The 23,733-nt window shown below is 35.9% G+C and overlaps 1 protein-coding gene across 1 annotated transcript in view; it reads right to left on the bottom strand.

Annotated features, from left to right (window-relative positions):
• Nucleotides 1-2,103: 2,103 nt before the first annotated feature.
• Nucleotides 2,104-23,733, bottom strand: part of LOC136807030 (fas-binding factor 1 homolog) — a 28,998-nt gene continuing 7,368 nt past the window's right edge. The window contains exons 2-24 of the mRNA XM_067063599.1: nt 23,472-23,526; nt 23,205-23,258; nt 22,786-22,849; nt 22,045-22,283; nt 21,574-21,636; nt 20,748-20,906; nt 19,742-19,972; nt 18,976-19,045; nt 18,001-18,228; nt 17,416-17,727; nt 16,663-16,869; nt 16,269-16,308; nt 15,062-15,761; nt 13,977-14,242; nt 13,087-13,297; nt 12,488-12,637; nt 11,915-12,063; nt 11,419-11,530; nt 10,579-10,797; nt 9,346-9,564; nt 8,250-8,387; nt 7,334-7,439; nt 2,104-2,802 (exon numbers count right to left, since the gene is read on the bottom strand). Of these exons, the coding sequence (XP_066919700.1) occupies nt 2,180-2,802; nt 7,334-7,439; nt 8,250-8,387; nt 9,346-9,564; nt 10,579-10,797; nt 11,419-11,530; nt 11,915-12,063; nt 12,488-12,637; nt 13,087-13,297; nt 13,977-14,242; nt 15,062-15,761; nt 16,269-16,308; nt 16,663-16,869; nt 17,416-17,727; nt 18,001-18,228; nt 18,976-19,045; nt 19,742-19,858 (3,867 nt within the window). The 5' untranslated portion in view covers nt 19,859-19,972; nt 20,748-20,906; nt 21,574-21,636; ... (2 more) ...; nt 23,205-23,258; nt 23,472-23,526 and the 3' untranslated portion in view covers nt 2,104-2,179. The remainder of the gene's footprint in view (nt 2,803-7,333; nt 7,440-8,249; nt 8,388-9,345; nt 9,565-10,578; nt 10,798-11,418; nt 11,531-11,914; nt 12,064-12,487; nt 12,638-13,086; nt 13,298-13,976; nt 14,243-15,061; nt 15,762-16,268; nt 16,309-16,662; nt 16,870-17,415; nt 17,728-18,000; nt 18,229-18,975; nt 19,046-19,741; nt 19,973-20,747; nt 20,907-21,573; nt 21,637-22,044; nt 22,284-22,785; nt 22,850-23,204; nt 23,259-23,471; nt 23,527-23,733) is intronic.

Here is a 23,733-nt window from a genome sequence, read left to right as displayed (position 1 = left end):
TTTTGGAAGCCCAAATGCACAAAAATATCGCAAACCTAGGTTTACGCCCCCATAAACCAAGGTTTGTACTTTAAAACCTGGGTTTGCGCTTTGTAAACCTAGGTTTGCGGTTCAACTACGTGAGTGGTGCCTAAAAAATTCTAATCACAATAATATTGAATTTTTTCGATAAAATTTGGTCGAGTTTCGGACCAGCAGATTAAATTTCTTATTTTTTTATTACGTACAGACGTTTTATCTAATGATGTGGCTATATAATTGCCAGGAAATTCTGAGCAAGAAAATATAGGTATCTTTTGTTCTGAGAGAGGTGTTCCTAAATAAGAAGCAGGATTTATATTCAATTGACGAATCTAGAGACTGATAGCAGGATCATTACTTATATTTGTCTCTTTCAGATTTAGATGAATCTCACTCAGTTAACTTGGGAATATTACCTGTGCTTCTTCCTAGTTTTTTGCACACTTATAAAACATTTTGTAAAATATGTCACGAGTTACACGTGAAAACTAATTGAATTAACTTATTATGGAGAGAAATTTTGAGTTATTCATGGAACATGTTCATATATATTGTTGAGGGATATTTGGTATATGAATGTTCTTTTATTTACATTTGATGTTGACATCATTCATTTGTGCTGACCCATCATATTTACAAGAATAAAAATGCACATGATAAAAAATAATTAATATACAATTTAGCGATTGTTAAGCCAAAATCTAAATTTAAAAATGATCTATATATACCGTAAACCAAATTTTGATTTGAGGTCGATCTTTAAACCACCGTGGAACGCCTTTGGGGGTCCCGGCATGGGTTTCCGGGAGTTCGATTTAACAATTGAACACGGCAAATTTTGCCGAACTTAATTAAAAAGTGCAGCAAAAGATCGGCACTGGTTTAAACGGCCTACTTTTTTTCGATCTTAATTCAAACAATAATGTTTTCATGTGAAAAGACACCAAACTTCTTTGTTTCTTTTGTTTAAAATAGGGGTTTCCTCAATTCATTTAAAGTCGAGTTCAAAATAAAAGCTTATTTAAAGTCGACTTCAAATAAATTTTGATATTGAAAAGTTTGATATTAATTGAGATCGACAGTATAAACTGAAAATTTATTTGAAGTCGACTTTAAATAAGCTTTTATTTTGAACTCGACTTTAAATGAATTGAGGAAACCCCTATTTTAAACAAAAGAAACAAAGAAGTTTGGTGTCTTTTCACATGAAAACATTATTGTCTGAATTAAGATCGACAAAAAAGTAGGCCGTTTAAATCAGTGCCGATCTTTTGCCGCTCTTTTTAATTAAGTTCAGCAAAATTTGCCGTGTTCAATTGTTAAGGTCGACCTCAAATCAAAATTTGACTTATAAAGCCGCTCTTTTGCCGCACTCAATTAGACTTAGTTTTTTTGATGAAGTTATTTGAATTAGACACGGCAAAAAACCGGCCATATAAACTACGCCTAAGATTCAACGCATGTGAAAGATGTGTGTAAATGGGTGTGTAATTGAAATTTTTAAATGCATTTCTCTCCCTAAAATTCCATGCTTGTGAAATCAAAAGAAAAATCTACATTTCCTTTGTATGTGTGGTTATCGTATACTACAACAAGTCTCTTATTCGAACACACAAAGGATACGGCCACTTTAAGTTCAAACTTCTGTCAGACTACGTACGGTTTAGACAAAATTTGACGTCAATCGTACTCTATTTGTGCTTCGCATAAAAGATGTCACGGATCCTAAGGATTGGTCCCCTACTATATTATCTCAAAAGATAAGCAGACTTTAGTAGATACGAGAGGAAACGGGCGCTGTGTGTACATGTACAGTGGAGTCTCATAACTCGAACACGCACGGGAAGAGGACATCTGTCCGAGTTAAAAAATTTCGAGTTATGGAGTAGGGTTTATAAGGTATTGTTCATTGAAGGGACTTTAAAACTTGTTCGAGTTATAGAGGTTCGAGTTAAAGAGACTCCACTGTAAAAGCCATCCAACGGTCGCAATGTAACTTGGGATGATCAGGACTAATCGTGTTACTATAATAATTATTGTTCGAACGCAAAAACCTCCAAAGTTATGGACCAATAGTCTTTGTTTGCGCATAGTGCTGACAACCTGTGGAGCTTTAATTAACTGAAAATACTCTATGAGAGTGTGTCCCCTTAAAAATTCATTTCGTTCGTTTAGCTTGCAGCGATTTCAAATAACGTTTTTCTTCTTCGAAAAAATCATCATCCTTTTCCTTAGAGGAAACCCATTTACGCATCGTACGATTGAACTCTACATTATTAGATATCAAATCCGGAGGAGGATTTTCATCGGCCATAAGTGGCGTTGAAGTTCCTTTAACGCTCTCTATGGCAGTGGTTAAAATATCACTTGTTCTATTGCCGTATTGGGATTTGACTCCTCCGTTAACTGCAAGAGAATCAATACTGAAATCAAGTTCAGCATACGTTGTTGGTGGAATGTAGACATTGTCTTTTGACTGTTGATCCAATGTTCGTTCATTTAGTAAAACATACGTCATGTCTAAATTAGATGCTTTAGGCTGAGGTATGTAAGTCGTATCTAGACTGGGTGGTTGTTTAAGTTGATGTGTGATCAGAGACTGAGGAGTTTGTAGATAAGAAGGTTGGAGAGAGGATGATGGAGGATTATTGTTTTGGTGATATGGTATCGTTGGTTGGTGTGGGTTCATTTGTGGTGGAAAATGTTGCAGAGTTTGATTGTTCATTGAGTTGTATGGTAATTGTTGGATAGGTGTACTCTGGTAATGTTGGCTGACCAAACCTGAGAGAAAATAGTTTAAAATATCACTTCTGACCTTAGTAAACATAAGGCAGGATCAGAGATATCGCTTATGTAATACTTGCCGTGACATGTATTGAAATGCCACCAAAACATTTGACTATCAGGTTAATTGTTGATAAACCGTACATCCTGTGCCCAAGTTCAGGAGTTGCCATAAAGCCATTATGGTAATAACCGGGAGGGCACATTGCTATACATTGTATAATTGTTGATATAAAAATATACAGTAAAACCTCTAATTAACGGACACTGCAAAAGGCGGACACCTCTGATTAACGGACAATATCATTTCCCCCGGTCGTTTCTTAGTCAAATCTTCATAAAAAAGTTTCCAAAAGGCGGACACTCAATTAGCGGACCTTCTGGTTAGCGGACAACTTTTTTTTTGCGCGTAATGGCCAAAACCCCTATTTCAGCCCTCCAATTAGCGGACAAACTGGTCACAGTCGCCGCAATCAAAATCAAAACTTCTTTTTAACAGTTCTAACCGTAACTCGACACGACGCATCTGAGATAAATTCAAATACAGCCTTTCAGATAACCCAAAGTGTTATTTTCATGGTATTCATAACGTCATGTTTTATACGGAAGCACTCAAAGATAATCGGATGTCTGCCAATAATTTTAAATTTAAGTCGAAGGAAAAGCCGTGGTCGTCTGGTACAGGCAAAATTAAACCTTTCTCTTTTTCAACTTCAAATCGGCCGCCAAAAGGTTAAAAACATAGAAATTTCAATCAGTTTTAAAAAATCAGTTATTCTCAGTTATTCTTCATGTACGGGGCGAATAACTCCAAATGTTTTGGTTATGTTTAGTTTTCCGTAAAATTTGTTATCCGATAGCAAGTCAGTACACCACACTGCATTATGATAAAATGATACAAAAAGAGAAAGTATTTTTTCTTTATTTTTTCCCATTCATCTTCTATAGTTAAATAATATAATAGAAACTCTACAAAAGTCCCAAAAATTAATTTTTTACTACATTCACTCTAGCTATTTTTTTGTATTGAAATAAAAGCAAGAAAGCCAGAAAGCACTTTTTTGAATTCCATTCTTCTCAAAAAGATCATCGACAACCGAAATGCTGGTTCGAAAATGAACAAAATTTGGCGTGGTACTTTATTAGGAATTCCGAATTGGGCTCTTCCAGGAAATTTTTGTACATGGGAAGGGGGGAGGATATATTAGATAATTTGTCCGGGGGGGGGGTTATTAAAACATTCCTTTTGAGAGGGGCAAACTTGCTCTCTGATTAGGGGTGATTTTGAATTTCCGGGGCGTCAACTGATGCTTGTCCGGGGGTGAGATCCGTTGTCAACGGGTCAAAATTCACAATGTTCGGGGTAAATTTCTAAAAAATGTTATATCCTTCATCCCCCATATTCAAATCTTTTCTGGAAGAGCCCATTACGGTAACCAGAGTGAATATTGAATGTTAGAGCCAATGTCTAAAGCCTAAAAAGTAACAATAAAATAGCCGTTTCTCTAAAAATCTACAATAAAATAATTTGTTAAATATCTTTAAAAATAAAAATTATGCCAATTCATTATCTTTGAAATCATGTTATAATACGTATAGCGGAGTCTCAATAACTCGAACCCGCACAGGGAAAGCAAATTTGATTGAGTTAAACAAATTTTGAGTTATGGAGTAAAATTTATAAGGTAAGGTTAACTGAAGGGACGAGAAGACTTGTTCGAGTTAAGGACATTCTAATTATAAAGGTTCAAGTTAAAGAGTTCCCACTGTACCAATTCATGATCTTTGAAATTAAAATCTTAACAGCCTCCTGTTGGACATCTACACCAGACCTCTTCAGCCATCTTGACCCAACTGTTGATATGAGACAAATCATCACCTTCTGGCAAGTTGAATTTGTGTGACTTGATGACGCCTTTCCCACAGTTTGCTTGAAGTCGATCCAGGTATGCCAGATGTCGCTTCACACGAGCCCTTTGAGATTTATGCTCGAAATGGGGGTAGTGGTTGTTGTTGATTTTGACGCATGTATATTCATAGTGGCCAAATACCAAGTGTAAGGACCAGTTGGTTTTCAACACGAATGATGATATTGCTCCGTCTGATCCGCAATCCATTTTCATGCCATCTCCTTTACCCAACTCCCAGATAGAGTAACGAGATCCTTTGAAACCCATGAGCAATCTTTCGCTTGTCTTTCCACTCCATTTCACACCAAGAAGGCCTTGATCACAGCATTTGTATGCGTATCTGATATCACTATAAGCTAAAGTTGAAGACGGTAAATTTATATTTGTACCAAGGCGAAAGCCGTCCCAAACCAGCCAAGATGAATAGTTTTGAAAAATATACTCTGAAGAGGCCGTGACAATTATTGCAAGATCGAAAATACAAATCGTGCCTTTTATATTCGGCTAGGAATTTTTTTTTACACCAATCCTATGTTTAAGAGGTCGAGGCCTGTATTGATCTGGCTTGATCTACCGAAATGACCCTCCATTACCCATAATGCTATCTTATTGCGCCTATTAATCGTCTCGTTAACAGCTACTTGAAACAGATTTCATCAAAGTGAAGCGTGTTTCAGTTTTCAAATGTTTCTATTTGATGAAAAATGTTTCAAGCGGCCCCAGACCTTAATGCAATACTGACAGCCACACAATTGACGTAATAAATTATATGAACAAAACAATTCTCACCGTTTCTTCTTTCAAGTTTCAAGAAGTTCAATGCTCCATTGTAACAATCGACGTAATGACGATCCAAGTATTGCACTTCACCTTCACCATCTCCTTCGTAGGTTCTTCCAGTGTGTTTCAAACTGCACCCACATTGAGAATATGGTAAAATGAACAGTAGGAAAGTTGTCGTAAGCAGAACTTGAATTGATGACGCCATTTCCATGCTTGCTTTTCTGTTCTTCTTCTTGTCCTTCTTGTTTTGTTAGAAAAGTCAACTAATTTCTCAAGTGACAAAACGAGCTTATTTATATCCCTCAAAATGGTCACGTGATGAAATTTGCCACATCGCAATTGGACGAAATTAAAACGTTGTTTGGACATTGACTATTGGATTAGTGATTCATCTGCAGCAGTGCATGCATTATAATTGGACGAAATCATAACGTTGTTTGGACATTGAAAGTTGGATTGGTGATTCATCTGCAGCAGTGCATGCATTATGATTGGACGAAATCAAAACGTTTTATGGACATTGAAATGAAGCTTTCATGTTTCGCATGAAAATGTACGAACTACTGTATAGCATGAAGTAACGCATGTATCTGACCAAATGACCATGGACATAACTCAAATTTGTTTGCGACAGTCATGGCGACTCATGGATGAAAATCACCGCTTCTAAGAATCAATGAGTTTGCTTGACATGTGTTCAAAACGTTTAATCTTATACCGCTGATAATAAATATTTTAAGTTTGTTATTGCGTTATTGATATAACTCAAATTTGTTTGCGACAGTCATGGCGACTCGTGGATGAAAATTACCACTGCTAAGAATCATAAAGTTTGCTTGACATGTGTTCAAAACGTTTAATCTTATACCGCTGATAATAAATATTTAAAGTTTGTTATTGCGTTATTGATATAACTCAAATTTGTTTGCGACAGTCATGGCGACTCGTGGATGAAAATCACCGCTTCTAAAAATCATAAAGTTTGCTTGACATGTGTTCACCTGCATGAAGATGATGATGGTTATGTTTTTCTCGCATCATACATTTTGTACAAAAATAAATTCATTCGGCATTGGGTTATTCCAGATAAGATTTGTACCCATACACACTTTTTTTAATAAGAATACACTTTTAAGAATGTAACGTCCATGTAAAAAAATTATCATGCCAATTTAGAGCATTTTCAATTAAATTGCCAATTACCCTCAAGTAAGGCTCACTCCTTTCACAAAAATGCCATTTTATGCTTGAGACGTATGTACTAAATGTTAAATCTAGTCTGAATTAGGATCCTAACCTAAGAATGATGTAAGAATATTTTAGGATGCTTTTCCCAAAAAAGTTAAGAATATCCATGATGAAATGGATTTACACCATTCTTTTAAATAAAGGGTGGTATGTTCAGGTCTTTTTTTGGAAAAGTGACAATAAGTTGGCACATTTAAGAAATGTAAAAATTAATTTCATCAATTTTTCCCTCAAACCAATATTTAAGAATGTACGAATAAACGCCACTTCCTAAAGGATAAATTTTCAATACACGCCCCCTAAAATAAACACACCCTTCCAATAAACGCCTCCGCTCTAAGGGGGGCGTTTATTTGAAACAAGTAGCTGCAAAGGAGAATCATACGGAGGAAAACTCAAAGAAGTGTTAACAATTGTAATCTTTCAGTATTCAAACTAATTTTGACCCATTTTCACTGTATCAAAGTAACCTTGGTCAAAAATTATTTAATAAACGCACCCTTCTTTTACACACCCCTCTTAGAATCCAAAAATTACCTTAAAAGGACCTTAGATAAATGTTGAAACAACATAACAAGGAACCTCACCGTTTTGATTGTAGATTTCATTCTTTGGTTTTCTGCACAAGGAGCAGACATTCAAAGATTTTTCCAAATCCAATTGTTCCCTCTCTTTCTTTATACGAGATTTCTCCTGTAAAGGAACAAGAACATGTGCAGTTGACGCTTTCTTAGTCGACGTTCTATTTTGCGATCAAGTTTCCTTAACCGACGCACGATGAAAACTTAAAGTCCTTAGAAGGTTGTATACCGGGTTTATAGTTCTACGTCTGCTTTGTCTGCCGATTATTATTGTGAAGGATCACAGAGTTGCACCGCAATGGACTGTGTTCGAATCCCAATTCAGTCAGGGTCATTGGGAAATATGGCGATAGACTCTCTACCTTCACTCTCTACCTCATTTCTCAAATGCTAAAAATTCTCTCCGAAGATTTACGGTTTTCAACAAAACATTCGATATCTTATCATGATTCCAGTTCAGAGTTATAGAGTTTAACTGTCATTTCTTTTTCTCTATTCTATATAAATTTGACAAAATTAGTTCTCGCTAGTATTAATAAATGAACATAGAGCCTAATTAGTTAAAGTTGAATATTTCGATTGGATCCGCCGAAAACGAGGGCTAGGGTCCAGGCCTTCCTTGACCCGGTCTTGCAAAATTCCGTAATCTAAACCTTCCAGATGTTTCCGTCTTCTAGAGCTTTAGCGTGTTGATGAAAATTTCACCATCTGGGTACCAGATAAGCCAAGCCACGGTGCTTATTTTGTTATTTGAGGAGCAACGGTATAGCAAAGGAAATTGAATATCCGTAACCCTGCTTATGATGGGAAAAGAATCTCTCGTACCGTAGCTAAACGTTGATCTCATGATCCAAGCTACGGACAAACTATGAATATGAAGTTTGAAATATTGTTTTTGATCTATAAAAACAGAATTTCTTACCTCGTTAATGAAGCGTTCTTGTTGTTCTAATGAGAAAGATTTAGCTTCCACTGCATGGTTGCTATCGGCGTATTCCGTGCGCGCAATGTGAGCGTCCTCTAATGCTTTTTCTCCTTCTTGGTGAATACGCGAAGCTTCCTGTAGCGAAAATAAAGACGAGTAAGATCAGTGTTCGAAAAGCAAATTTTTAATGGTATCTATATCTACAATCATGGTCGTAATATTTGATAAGGCTAAGAATATAGCCTGGAAGTCGACAAACCCCTCTCAAATTGAAATATTCAATTAGATTGAACAGATAGCTCAAAAGCAACTTTCTCACCCGAACAAATTTTGAAAAATGAGAAAGTAACCAAAATTCTCAATACATTTCGACACAGCTTGTACCCCTCCCATTTCTCTGACCCTTCTTTTTAAAAAGTACATAATTTTTTTATTTACAAAAAACTGAGAAGATGATTGCGAGGACATCGAGCATGAATAATTATTAAGGATAAAAACAAGATGAAAAAGACAAACCTACGCTCGTGTTTCTAGGTTATTCTCAGTGATTTTTAAATTCAAATGTTTTAAGGTCCCAAAAAAGACAACTCTCAGATATTCCAGCGATCATAATATAACACCACACCCATCAACCTTAAGCGGCGCGGTCGGTTTTTTAAGGGTTTCCTAACGAGGAAATAACGTCAAAATTCTTTGTCTTTGAGAATGTCAGTGAAGCGACTACAGACATTGTGACGTCATTCCTTTCTAGTAAACTCGAACCCAGTCTCTTAAAGCTTTAAAGTTGAAAAGTGTATTTGCAGACCTCACTAAACGTGTTTTTTATAAGAATAAACTATATAAGAACATAAGGCTTCGATGGTCAAAATGTTAAGAACAAGTTAAGACATTATAATTATAGGCTTTGCAGACTCTAAACACCCAATTTCATAGGAAAATGGACAAAAATTCTCAAAAAATGGTGAAAATAAGAACATGCTAAGAACATTTTTAGACTTAAAACTCAAAAAATTAAGAACATCCGAAGGCTTCAAAAATTGTGGATGTTCTTATAAAAAGCCATGTCAAAATTGTAAACGAATATTCAACATACGCGAGCAAATTCTTCAACTTCTTCCGATCTCTTTTGTATTTGTAGACTTGCTTTTTTAATATCATCATATTCCTTTTGTAAGAGTTTCTTCTGATGAAGATATTCTTCCTTCTGAGCGGTCAGTTCTTCTTCTTGCTTTTGTACTTCAGTCAAGCGAATATTCAACGAAGAAGTCTCGTGATGGTAGCGTGACATCATGTTTTCAAAACCTAAATCGGGCTAATTAAAGAACAAAACGTGTTTTAGTATGGTGTGAATTTTTTTATACCCTGTTTTTTCGTCTTTTTCGCTCTTTTTGAAAGCAATTTTTTTATTCTTTTTGTCATAACTTTTGATCTAATGAAGCAATTTTAAAGTTTGACATACCAAAATTTAAGTTAAACCCTCCTCTAAACGATTTCAAAAAAATCAAGCTAATATATTTTTTCACTTTTTCGCAATTTTGAATCAAACAGGGGGAAGTTTTTTCAGAGACACCCGGTATGAAATGAATCATGGGTAATTAGGACTGGTTGCGCTCTAGACTAGAGTCTACTTCTGGCTGAACTTTACTTTTTGATGATTTTTGATGACTCTGAGTCCATCCAGTCTATCAAAAAGCTTTAGGTGGACCCCGGGCTAGTTGCACTCTAGTAACGACTTCCGGTTGGATAGACGTAAAAATTTTCAAAATTTTCCAAAACTTTGGTCCTTATTAGGGCGCAGTGGTAGTCCTGATTACCCATTATACTTTGCGATTGTAAAATGGCATATACTGAATGGATCACTAAAATCTAACAACTTAACTGGTTCAGCCTTCGTGGGAGTTTGTCCCACTGACCTTTATATATCCCTGGGCAAAGTTTCTCAATCCCGGTCAAGCAAAACCTTTGATTAGAGTTTGTTGGAAATAGGTACACTAATGGTAGCACTACTCAAAAGCGATGTAAATGCATCGAGAGCGTAAGAATGGTATTTCTAGAATTTTTTTGATGATGTAGCACCGTTAAACGTTAATTTTAAACATTGAAATGGCTTCTTTGCGGGTACCACTTTCAAAAACACGGACAGTGCAGTTTTAATATTGTATTTATTAATTGTTGAGTTTTTAAATGACAGATCAGAAGAAATGCGATAGTTATTAAATTCATCAAGTTTGCCTCCTTTTACTTATGTGACTTTCTCTAAATTTGAAAAAAACACCAACGGGTCTGTAAGAAGGGGTGTGTCATAACTGTTCAAAATACCACTTACCCTAGCCATTGACCTGTTCGATCTATTTCCATCTGTATACATGCCACGTTGCATTGCCGACAATTCGTTACGTTCTTCCGTCAGCTTACGTTTTTCTTCGTAGCATTCGGCAATTATTCGGCGTTGTTCGGCTAACATTTCTTCCCGTGACGAGGCCATATGATGTCGTTCATTAGCGAGTTGTTGTTGGACCATGCGCCTTTCCTCGTCTAATGCCGTCTGTATTGAGAAGGGCAAACGTTAAAGTAGGCTGCATGCTCATCCCTTGAACGTCCGTTAACTTTTGTTACAAAAGATTACCTTCTTCAATGTTTAGGTTTGTCTTTAACAGTTTTTTTTCTGTAAAGAATCCTGGATTGTAACACGCATGCGTAATTTGTGGTTCTTTTAACCATATGTGGTTAATTTTTGGAATAAACAAAGAGGAATCAAAACATTGGGGTAGACAAATTACCCGGCTCGGGATTATAGATTGCAGAATTTGTCTTTTGAAATTTGTCATTCTATTTTTAGATTAACCCGCTCTAACCTTTAAATAGGAGAGCTTTCATAACTATAACACGCACGAGGAACACAAGTTTGTTCGAGTTAAAAAAATTTCGAGATACGGAAATTCGAGTTAACGAGACTACTGTAATTACAATGAACTACCTTATCGGGGAAAACTTCATCAGGGAAAATTTTCGGAGGGGAAAATATTCGTCACTTGTCCAAAATTTCGTCACTTTTCCCCGACGAAGTTTTCCCCGATAAGGTATTGATATTTCAAACTTCATGCTATGTATGTAATAAACCCTCAAATGTAGTTCAAACTATCGAGACTAAACAAGTTCAATTTACCTGCATGGCTTTGATCCGATTCTCATCTTGAACCAGCTTCCATTTATCTTGTTCTAATTGTCTTGTCTGCTCACGGAGTTGAATCTCCATCTTAGATACCAAGCTTTGTAACCTAGAAAGAGATATCATATTTTTTGTGAAAACCATTAAAACACTGCCCGATACTTGATACTTCGTAGTCAATCAATCAAATAGCCGTTTCCGTAACTGAGAATTTAAATTGGCTATTCAAATGGCCCGGGGGTAGGATTCTTGTATCAAGTCTTACTTCACTTGTGGATTGGATAGAGGGCTGAGTTGGCTCTGATCATGGGATACACAATATAGTGTTAGATGACATATAACATCGCACCCGGGTCGCTCGCTTGGCAACACAGTGATTAGACAACTGCACCAACATGACCTATTTCGCACTGCAATTCATGAATTGTTTATTTTTATATTGAAAAGTTAAAAAGTTCAAGTTAAAATTTTGATTTTTGACATCTACTATTACCTTTGTCTCTCATCTTCGTTGCTCGTCTCTTGCGAATGAAGTTTAGCTTCCAAATGACGTAAATATTCGTCACGTGATCGAAGGGAAAGTTCACGGTCACTCAAGTTACTCGAATGTGAAACGTCAATTTTGTTTTGAAGTGTGCTTAGCTTTGAAAAAAGGATAATGAAGGATCATTAATAACAGTGGTCAAGCAACGGAAAATGTTTTTTTCACACAGCAAATTAGCAACTATTCTTGAAATTTTGGTGACTTTTGCATAATTTTGAGACGGAAAAGCCGCCATAGAGAGAGAAGAACTTTTAACACTGTAATAACGATGCATGATGCAAAATGTAAAATTGGGACTGTAAAAACGTGCGTGAGAAAATAAAGCTTTAATAGGCAGATGACGTTTAGATACTAAACAACAGATACCTCTTTAGTTAAGTTTTGAACATCGAGAATGAGTTGTTGAAGGGATTTGGTTTGTGAGAATATCCTTTTACCAAATTTTACTTTTATTATTGATTGGCAAATAGGCTTGTAACTTCACTTAGAGCCAATTGAATGCAGATACTAAACAACAGATACCTCTTTAGTGGAATTTTGTACATCGAGCATGAGTTGTTGAAGGGATTTGGTTTGTGAGAAGGCAGTGGAAGCAGTTCGTACTTCTTGTTCTTTGATCAAACGTAGATGGTTCAACTGCTCTGCATGCTCCAGCATCATGTCTTCTGTTGTCTGTTGGAAGGGAAAAAATGCATTCAAAACTCTTTGTCATTCTTAAGAACAGTGAGGGTTAAGTATTTTATCAAAATAGGAACAATTTATCAACAGACCTTATTTTTTGACAAATAAAGGCTCAAATTAGAACGAAATTATTCTGTAGGATGTTTCACAATCAAAGATAAATAGATGCTAAGCCAACACATAGTCTAGATGCAATCAACTTTTTTCGTAGCTCAATATCTTATTGATTTTAGCGAGATTATATTTCGCGTTTTCCGGAATTTTTCCAATTTCTGCATAACTAATTGAAATCAGATTTTCTGAGTGGTAAAATGAAGTTTTAAGGGCCACCCTTGACTAATTTTTTGGCAGATTCGCGCGATTAAAATTTACGCAAAATTTTTCTGATTTCGCTGATTCGCGAGGATAAGTCCAAAAAACTTATCCGATCAAAGTGATACCTTTTTATGAAGTTGTCTCATCCGATCAAGTTCCGACGCATGGTTATGTGTCATCAACTCACATTTTCGTTTATGACTAGTAATCAGATCCTCTTTTTCGCTTCTCATCGCGCGTTCTTTGTCTTGTTGATGTGATGTCATCAAAGCGTGTTCATCGCGTAATTGTTGTTCTCTTCTTTTGTAAGACTCTTCAATGTAACCAAGACGGTTCCTATGGACCAAAGGGTGCAAAGAAATAAAAAATTCAAAAAAACTTAAGATTGGTGTTTTACAGCGGAACCTCGCTTCAAATCAACTATAAAATGACACCCTTTAGCTTAGGTAAATTTTTGAAAATTTTAGAATTAAGGGTCAACATTTAAAATTTATTAAGGATTATTTTTAAACCTTAAACAGCGGTGCGTATTTTTTGCGACCTATTTGCCAGATGTCGGTATATCATCACATTTAGCTTTATTTTCTGAAAAATATCAGAAATATAAGTGATATGTGTTTACTTTGAGTTGAACATGTATAATTATGAAAAACATCTTTGAAATATATTTTAATTATTCAACTGTGCTATTTTAAAAAATCTAGTTCAAAATCGAACTTTCAATAAACTTGAAATAAAAAAACACGGCAAAGAAATGGAAAGTACTCATGTCGGCAAATACCGACATCGGCAAAGAAATAGACGATGCTATCGTCCGTTTAGAGGTAAGTAAACGCGGGAAAAAGTTCGGGCGTCGGGGCGGTTTGCGGGAAAAAAGTGGCGGTAGAGTTTTGGAACATCGAAAGTGCCCATATCGGTAAATGTTAAGTCTCTTGAGTATCTTTCTTATGATATAACCGTCTAAACATGGTTTGCCGAAGTATTGATTTGGTTCACATTTTTATGTTTAACTTACTTATGAGAAGATTCAAGTGCAGCAATCTCTTCTTTATGTCTTTCTCTCTGGCTTTCCACTGATAACAACAATTGATCCTTCTCAACTTCCAATTTCGATGCTCTGTTTTCCAATTCACGTATCTTGCCATCAAAATTGACATTTTCGTGTGAACGCGATTCACCCAATTTCATCATTTTAGCTTTTAATTCACGTAATTCTGACTCCATGTATGATTTTTCACGTTCGAAATCTCTTTTGGTTGAGTTGAATTCTTCTTGGTATTTCTAAAACAAGTCAGATGAGATGGAGTTTTTATAAGATACTTTAATAATTGGTCATTTTAAGTAATAAAAATGACGCGTTCTTTAGAAAAGATAACAAAATTGTATTATTACTGGTTAACGACCAACCAAATCAAATAAGAGCTTGTAAAAGCTCCATCTCGTCCCAAACAAGTTAACAAAAATATCATTAAGTAGTAAAACTAAGTATATTTTTCTGGTGGCTGTCAGCGGTGCCGGGAGTGAGGGAGTCTATACCCTTTTCCATTTCCACTAGACTTGAAGTAGAGCTCCACACCTACTCTCAGCTCCCAGTAACTTACCGCTTCGATCAGATTACTTAATCCAAGCTACTCATTTTACTGATTTGGCGGTGACCGGGGATCTAACCCACAACCCTTGGATTGTAAGGAGAAATTATAGACGGTAGCTCGAAATTCTTCGTTAAGGAGCTTATATCTATTAACTCTGATAAACTGTCCTGAAAGCTCTCTAAAACCCGAATTTCTGGAGGGTAAAAGACTGACTTTACTGATTTCGTCACGTTTAAGGTACGAAAAAAAATTTCCCAAGGGTTTCTTTGCAGATTTTGCCTTTTTCCAGGGGGTATCCACACATTTCTAGAATACTATTTTGGCTTGAAAAGGTTCCTCCATCCCCCCCCCTATATGGATTTTTTAATGAAACAGTCCATTATACGACTAGTTTATACACTTAAACTTCTACGAAAATCGCCAATAATCAAATAATAGCTGCGACACATTTACAAATATTAGTGAGGTTTCGAGAGCTTCAAAGATTAAAATAATTTTGTAGTCATACCTCGTTCAGGTCTTTTTCAATGTTACTTTGTAAGCTTTTAAGAGTTTCAGCATCATACGCTGGATTGGACTGTTGAGTTAGTGGTAAAACAAATTGTTGATGGTTTTGCCGATTCAGCAATAATTGCTGCTGTTGTTGTTGAAATAGCATTTGTTGAGCGATGGCCATCCTTTGTTCTTCTTGTTGAAGAAGTTGTTGCTGTTGTTGTTCAGAAACTTGCTGAGAGATTGCTGGATTTTGTTGAGGTGTACTTTGTTGAAAGGGTTTTTTTGGTTGGAAGGGTGTGCTCGAGTGGACAGGCAAGCTTTGTTGTGTCGTATGTTGAGAAAGAGGTGCATCTGGGTTAAGGGTTTGTGATGAAAGCTGTGAAGATGCTGATTTCGTTGGGATGTTTTGTTGTGATTGTGAAGTATTTGGATTGCTGTTAAGTGTATCATCTATTGTTAGTTGTTTCCGTAGAGTGCTTACTTTAGGTTGATTTTGATTCTCAAGGTTTTGTTCAGCCTTTTTGTTCTGTTGTGTTCTTCTTTGATGTTGTTTATTTTTGATGAGTGAAAAGAAATCGTCTTCTTCATTTTTGTTTGTTTCTTGTGTCAATGAATCTGTTGCTGGTTCTTTTTGTTGCTTTGTTGTGGCGTCTTTTGTTGTTTTTTGTCGAGGAGAATGTTTTTCGGTAGGTGAATCCCAGGGTAAAGCAAATCTGAAAAAAAAAATTATTTGATTGTTTATCAAACACGCGGTTGCATTTCTCCATTCATATTCTTAATATTCTTTGTTTGTTGACTAAATGATTAATTGCGCTTCTGATTTTTAAGGCTCTGATTGCTCTTAATAATTTGTTGGTAGAGTTTGTGGAATCTTAATTCTCGTGTTCTCACAAAATTTTTCTTAAGAAACACGTGCTAGCTAAGATTTAACTTTACTTATGGTCAAAGACCAAATAAATGAACGGACGATCATGTTCATTTTCCCCCACTTTTCTAATGTTCACCACTGTGGACCTTATTCAGCCTTTCAAAGAAATTTGGCTACAATCTTTTATCCGAAATAGACAAAATTTGCCTTTCTATATAGTGTTTTATATCCCCTCCCCCGAACGTCCCGTTTATTGGTGAAATTTTTCGGATTATCCTTCGTTTTATGTCCCGTTTATTATACTGAATAATTTCCTCCACTATTGATTTTGACAGCACAATAGTAAACATACTCGTCTTTTGGCTTTGATCTTGTCGGTGTCTGATCAGCGTCTGTGAAAAAGTAGAAAGAAAACGACATCGTTGAAATATTCTAATCACTCTGATAACCCAAAATGGTGTCCTTAAATATGTATCTTATTAAAATCGACATACAGAGGCTTCTTTTAACAGTAATAGCCAGTTTATGTATCTGTGTTTTTTTCTGCAACGGATAGGTTAGCTTCTGATTCATCTATATCCTGACTGACTGGGGACGACGGTAAATTAATACTTTTACCGTCCTCGATTTTGCAAAACTGAGGGTTTTTTTAGAATCGCTTCAGTCACTCCGCCGTCCTCAAAAGTGCAAATTCATAAACTCGTTAAGATAAGAAATGCCAGAAAAGGTTTTGGGGGTATATTTACTTTTCATTTTATCTTCCCCACCAACAGCTTGTTTACCTTTGCTTTTAGTTTTTTGTGGTTGTGGTCTTCGAGGAGACGTTTTACTGTGTGTTGGAAAGATATCGTCATCATCATGATTTCCACCAAGCAAGTTATCGTTCAGCATATCGCTGGTGTGGTCATCTCCTAAACCTAACCAATCGTCTGCACTTGATTGCTTCTTCAAAGCTTAACGAAAGACGAAAGAATTTGAATTAGGTAATTCAACCTTAGCAGCATAAGGCTATGCTTTATTATTAAACTAACTAATGGTGGGCAAAGTCAGTTGACAGGACTGTAACACCCTAAAACGAACCTCAGACATGCATAGGCCATTTCACAGTCGCAAAGCGTAATGGGTAATCAGGACCACTGCGCGCTAATAACGACTTACTATTGGTCCAAAGTTTTGAAAAAAATTTAAGATTTTTGCGTCTAGCCAACGGGAAGCCGTAATGGAGGCGCAATCAGTCCTGATTACCCATGATCCATTTCGACCGTGAAATGGCCTATAAGCTCTATTATTACACTAACAATTCTTCAAAAAGGTATCTACCGTGGTTAGACATTGCCGATATCAATTATTATGGCCTTGAAATGAATTTTGAATGGTCAAAGAGGACATTTAAGGCCATGCTTTGGGAAAGCTTTAAAGTTTTGCTTCAATCGCTTAGAAGGAAAACAGCCATAAAGCAAAACAATATTTTGATTGGTTCATTTCTATAGAAGGCTTACCCTTTTTCTTCGTGAGCGCTGTAACTTTTTCTTTAGGAGTTGACTGTTGTGTTTCTTTGTTTTTATCTGTGTTCTTCTTTCGAACTCCGCCAAAGAAGTCCTTACTAAACGACTCGTCAAGCGAAGAATCAAATAGATCACTAGTTTTTCGTGAAGGGGCTGTCTTTGGGCGTGACTCCTTTTCATCGTTTAAATCTAAACCAAGATCGTCAGCAAACCTTACAGACCGTTTATCTGGGGCGGTTGTTGGACGTTCACCGGCACCCACGGTGGGCGCATATCCACCAAATAGGACATCGTCTGCTTCTTTCTCTAAAATATTTCGAATAAGAATAAATTTATATGTGTGCAAGTATATATCTAAAAGAGGATTATCTAAATAAGTTTAAGCCAAATTGGCTTTTTGTAGATCAGTGGTATGTATTTTGTCCTTGTTGGTACTCGTCAGAAAGCTGCGTAATACACCTCGGGTCACAAAGCTATAAATTATGGTGCAATGTAGGTAGAAAGAAATTATGTACATGTAGTTGACATTGGAAACACAATATAAACACATAAAACAAAAGAAAAAAAACACACACTCACCTTTGACAACTTTCTTTCCTGACATCATTTGTTCCAACATGGTAGGTTTCTTCGTTTTCTTATCGCTCGTTGTCGAAGATCCATTCAAAAGGTTATCCAAAGCACTGGTAGCTTTTTCGTCAGGGAAGAGATCGTCATCAAATGAAGAGGCGGTGCTGTTGGCGACGGCAGGTTTTTTCTTTGATTTGATTGGTGATTTTGGTTTCGATGCTTCGTCGTCACTGAAACCTAGAATCGATTTGATTAGTACCAATTTAAACATCAAGGCTGATCAAGGGTGGAATTGCAAGATGTTTGACTTCATTACTTAGTTTCAAATGATTGCGAAAATGCTAATTATTTAAACAATCGATCAAAAAAAATAAAAAAATCGACGAACAAGGATCATTAAAAAAATCGACAAGGATCAATAAAAACGGTCAATTTCTGTAAATGTTTAAACTTTTAAGGTCGATAGCGGTGAGTCACCGCATTTAAAAGTAAAAATTCCTTTGCCGTTGGGAGAAGTACAGTACTTTTTGATGCTCATTTTGATGCTATAAAACTTTGGTGTTGTTTGGTTTGGTTTGAACAAAAATAGTTACAAAGGGCTTTAAACATCTACACATGAGTACAGATAGAATGTATTTAAAAATTCTATTCCAGGGGAATTAGAATAAGTAAGTAAGTTTGCGACCGCAGTCGAGGGCGATCCGAAGGCTCCCTTTTCTCTAGCTGTATACCCGAAGGTAAGGGAGGGCGCCACTCCTTTCACTAGATTTCTCCACTTACCCTCGATCCGTCTCTTTAGTTGCTGAGCATCAAGCAGAAAGGCATCAAGTACCATTTTGGGAATCTTTGGTATGACCCGGCTGGGGATCAAACCCACAACCTTGCGCACCGTAGCTGGATGCTCTACCGTCATGCTACGGGATTAGAATTTGGGGTACTCCTTTTTCTCTGAAAAAAGCCCAACAAAAAAAGAAAAAAAATCACCAACCCGGTAATCCATCACTATCACCAAACATATCATCATCTTCGTTCTTCTTCTTCGGTGCCGGCTTTTCTAAACGAAAAAGTAAAATATATTTGTTTTTCAGTAATGCTAAAGAATTTCAAAAAAATACTATGTTTTTGATTGTATGTATTACATGTTAAAGTTAGGTTGAATTTGGATCATAACCTACCTTTAAGAATATTGATTTTCCTCGAAAGAATATGGAAAGAATATGGAAATGGAAAACACTATTCTTGAGAAAAAGCCTGTAGATGAAAAGTGAAATAAAAACTCCATTTCAGTTTTTGAGTGCGAGAATAAGTGGCAAAAAAATGGGCTTTTGCAGAATATTTGGAAGGGTGTTGAGAATATCAATTTGTTGTCGATTTTAGGATTATTGTTTTAGGTTTAAGCTAAGGCTACATTGATGATTTTTTCAGGCGGCTACAATGCAACTGTTGCATTCGAATATTTTTGTTTGATCGTCCGACGTTCGAATCACTTAATAAGATCGGAATACCAGACGCTTGAGGACACCATGAAAAAAAAATTCAGAATCTTAGAGCGATTATAGAAAAAACTAACGTGTCACACTTTGCAATTTCTCGCGCACTTGCAACGCGAAGCAAATTGCATTGCAGCCGCCGGAAAAAATTATCAGTGTAGCCTTAGCTTTAGCAATTTTAGCTGTTTCCTGGATATCGGAAATCCATGGCACCCCTTATTCAGGTTATTTCAGAAAAGGAGGATATGCTAAAGGCTTACTAGCTGTTTTTGGTTCGTCGCTTTCAGGGATAGTCGGTTCAATTGAACCTTTCCTATTTCGTCCTCTTCCTTTACGATTTTTATTTGTTGTGTTGACTGGTTGCCTTGGAGATGCATTTTCACTTTCACTAGCTGTGAACTCGTCGAAACTACTTTGACGACCACGACTCAATGTCGGTCTCCCTTCTTTGGCGTCAGAAGAAAGAAATGGGTCATTGCTTGGATCCAAGTCTATGGTAGAAGAAACCTTTTGCAACTTTGTTGACGTCTGTAACGCATTGAAAAATGCTTATAGCTTGCAGAAATATTGCAGGTAACTTTTTAAACGAATCATCAAAACATAAAAGACATTATTTAGAACGATTCGATGTTAAAAGTTTAGAATATAATTGAAACAATATATTGTTGGATCAACTAACTATTTTGCATTGCTTTTGTAAGATTATCATAAAGCCTTATAGGCTGGTTTCAGTCAAAATAACCTATACCATACTGAGAGTTTTAATGCCTAAGTTATTCAACATTTTAGAGCGTTTGACATCTTTTCTAACCGAACAAGTCTGATTATTCTATCTTAATTCTTCTAACTAACCTACATACTGCTTCCGAATCTAAAAAAGCTGAATCGAATAGTGTTCTCCATTTTCAAATATTAGACTATCGGCCAATGGGGTATTCCAGAAATAGTCTGTACCCCTGTGTTGAGGAGACGTCCAGGGTGGCCTGGAAAATAAAAAATCCAGGGTGGTCTGGGAAATAAAAAATCCAGGGTGACCTTGTTTTTTTAATAATAAGATCCAGGGTGGTCAGTAAAATCAGGTTGAAAATCCAGGGTGGTCCAAAGAAATGGGAGAAAAAAATCCAAGGGGGTCCTGAAAAATTGGAAAAAAGATCTCCTCAACATAGGGGTACAATTTTTTCTGGAATAGCCCAATCTTTTGAAAGGTACACCCTAAGAGGCTTTTCTACACGACTATTAAAAGAAATATACTCTTTCTTTCTGTACCATGGTTTTTGTCATTATCCTTTGAAGCGAAAGATGGTTCAACTTTCAATCGATCACTGGATATCCTCCTGGAAAGTGATTTCTTTGGAGGTGTTGTTTTGATTGGAGTTGATTCTTCATCTGAAAGCAATCCTCCCAATGGATCATCCAAGTCGTAAGCTTTATAAAAGAATAAAGATTTTCAAGTTTCACTAATTCAAAAATTTTAAAATTGTCGATTTTGTTTAGATAGATAGATAGATAGGTCTTCCGATGCATCGGAATGAGTCCTACCCATTAAGTAAGAATCACAGCGCAAGCAGACATTGCAACCCTGCTGATGCAAGCTGCAGAGCCATGACGTATACCATGACACTCGAACTACACGGGAGGACGGATGTCCTCGCAGGTGTAGAACCTCCTAAGTGCTCAGCACACCACAATGTCTGGAATATCTACCCATACTTTTGAATCTGAGTTATGGTATCCAATTCCCTCACATGACATGGATTGACCCAGGGAAAGGCGCCATCAAAACAACTTGAACCTGTGTAGACTGTGTATAGGAAACTTTCCAAGGCTTGTTTTATATCTCAACTTTCATCAAAATTTAAGCTAATTCTGATCTTAATATCAAATTTAATAAAGGAATTATTTTCCAATCCACATGTTCCTAAAAATGACTTTTCAAGAGCCTAATCAATCATCCGTACAAACTTCGGCCTTTTATCAAGATTTGAAGTATTATTATAGATGTGTTGTTGAGAAACTAATTTTGTCGAGTGTTAGAATCAAATACTTTCATTAAAATGAATGAATTTACGGATTTTTTAAAGATTTTTCCTACCTGCATCTTTACTTTTCAAAGGTGTTATCTGTTTCTTTGAATCCGGTCTTTTCTTTGTTGTAGCTATAATGACAAAAAATGCAATCTATTGTGTAGGACTAATTGGAATAATGATAAAATGTGGATAAGTTGTGTTCACTTAAAACAAAAAGATTGAGTGAATAAGAAGACAAAAGTAAAATTTATATGCAAAAAATGTGCTTAAAATCAGTATTCTTCCTTGCATACTATAAAATAAGACTTCTCAAAATGGGATTGATAAAAATATGAAGAAAATTCCCAAGAACTCTTTTAGCCCTCATCTAAATTTTAGTAATTACCTCCTAGTGTTACTTGCTACTAGTTTCAATATGTGCCTTGAGAAAAAATAGCTTTGAAATGTAACAATTACATAATTCCTTCATACATCGAAATAAATCTTGACAAAGGTCCAAATTTGACTGAAAAAACTGAAAATGTCATATATTTTACCTGCATTCCTATTTCTCTCAACTTTATCTACAGCTGCTGCCTTTTTGGTGTTGGATTTAACACTCCCACTTTTCAATCCAGCAAATAAATCATTGTCCAAGTCATCCAGATCTCCAATATCATCAGCTAGCCGTTTGGCTGCATCATCAGATAGCTCTTCAACTGGTGAATTGTTCCCAGTTTCGTCAGCATGACCAGAGATCTGGTTAAGGTTCTTGTAAAACTCTGCATCACTTGTACTATTGAAAGATATATTCACTTATTATATTCATTACAGAACGTTTTCTACGGAAACATCAGGTTTTTGCCATCATTGGCAAATTTAAGCCAGAGAATTAAGTTGTTTGCCACCATTGGGATATTTTCGTAGAAATCATTATACATAAAAAATGAATATCATGAAGTTCTCATAAAACCAAAATTCAGAATTTCTCATTAAGTGAAATAATTCAAACATAGTGCCTAGCACAAAGAAAGGTAGGGCAGAGTCCACTGATGGCCAAAAAGTGTTGTATTTACAACAATTGTAGCAATTTTAAGGAAGAATAACCAGACGCTAAAACATTATAAAAAATGGACAAGATATTTATTTTTCTCACAGCATTTTTTTTGTTAATTGCAGGGATTAGCCAATTTGAAGCCAATATAAGCTTCATTCTTTTCATTTTTCAGTACAGAAAATGGCCTAACATGTAAACATAGCATAAAATGCAAATATAGAAAGTACCAAGAGACTCTTACTCAGAAGTCAATTTGAAGTTCTTCTTTGGTGCTGCTACCTTCTTGGCTGGTTTTCGTGTTGGAACTATCAGAGAAAATGGAAAAACAATTGTATACAAAGTCAAGGCTAGGTTTATGCTTCTGAATGCTTTGAGTGTATTTTGTATACAACTACAAGGCTTGAAATAAGGATTTCAAATGGGTCAGACAATATGTCCGATCAGGGTTACTTTAGGTTGAAAATTAAGATTTTCTGGTTGGACAATGTCTGATGTCAGACCGCTATTTCAAGCCCCTGTACAGCTAAATGAAAAGTAAATTAAACTAAAGTTATAAAAATATTTTGGAAGTAAGGAAGCTAACTGAAAGGAGTCTCCCTTTTACATCATTTTCTTTCTCCTTATTATCCTTTAAAACTTTCAAATGCTTTTGTTTATTACCTTCATCATCACTTGCCAAGAGATCGTCCAAAACATTATCAATTGAGGATCTTCCTGAAAATAGAAATATAGATGTTTTTGTGAGTTTCTTTACGTCTACAAGTCCTTCCTTGAACTGTAAATTGGTCTTATGCCTGAAACTCTGTTCTAACTTTCTCACCCTATATAGAGGAATAACGACTGAAACTGGAGTTCGTATTAGCCAGTTTAGGACATAGGGTCTTAGAACCCAGGGTTACTGGGTAACTAGTAGTAAAGTATGATTACCTTTACGCATTATTTTACATGTTAAATTTGAATCCTTTTTGAAGCCAGATTCAACCTACAAGAAAGGAGATAAATTGATCAGCATTCTTTTAGTGTACAATACAAGTTCAAATCAAGATTTTCTTTATATTGATGAAGTTAATAATTCCACTTAGCATAGACTTATCAGCCAACTTAAAAAAAAGAAAATAATTAACCAAAAACATTTGATTTGAAAAAAAGAATTTTTTTTGTACAAAACTATTTTTAAAATATCTACACT

Source organism: Clytia hemisphaerica, unplaced genomic scaffold, assembly GCF_902728285.1.
Source record: "Clytia hemisphaerica strain Z4C2 unplaced genomic scaffold, Clytia hemisphaerica genome assembly, whole genome shotgun sequence".
Classification (NCBI taxonomy): Eukaryota; Metazoa; Cnidaria; class Hydrozoa; order Leptothecata; family Clytiidae; genus Clytia; species Clytia hemisphaerica.
This window is presented reverse-complemented; position numbering and strand designations above follow the sequence as displayed.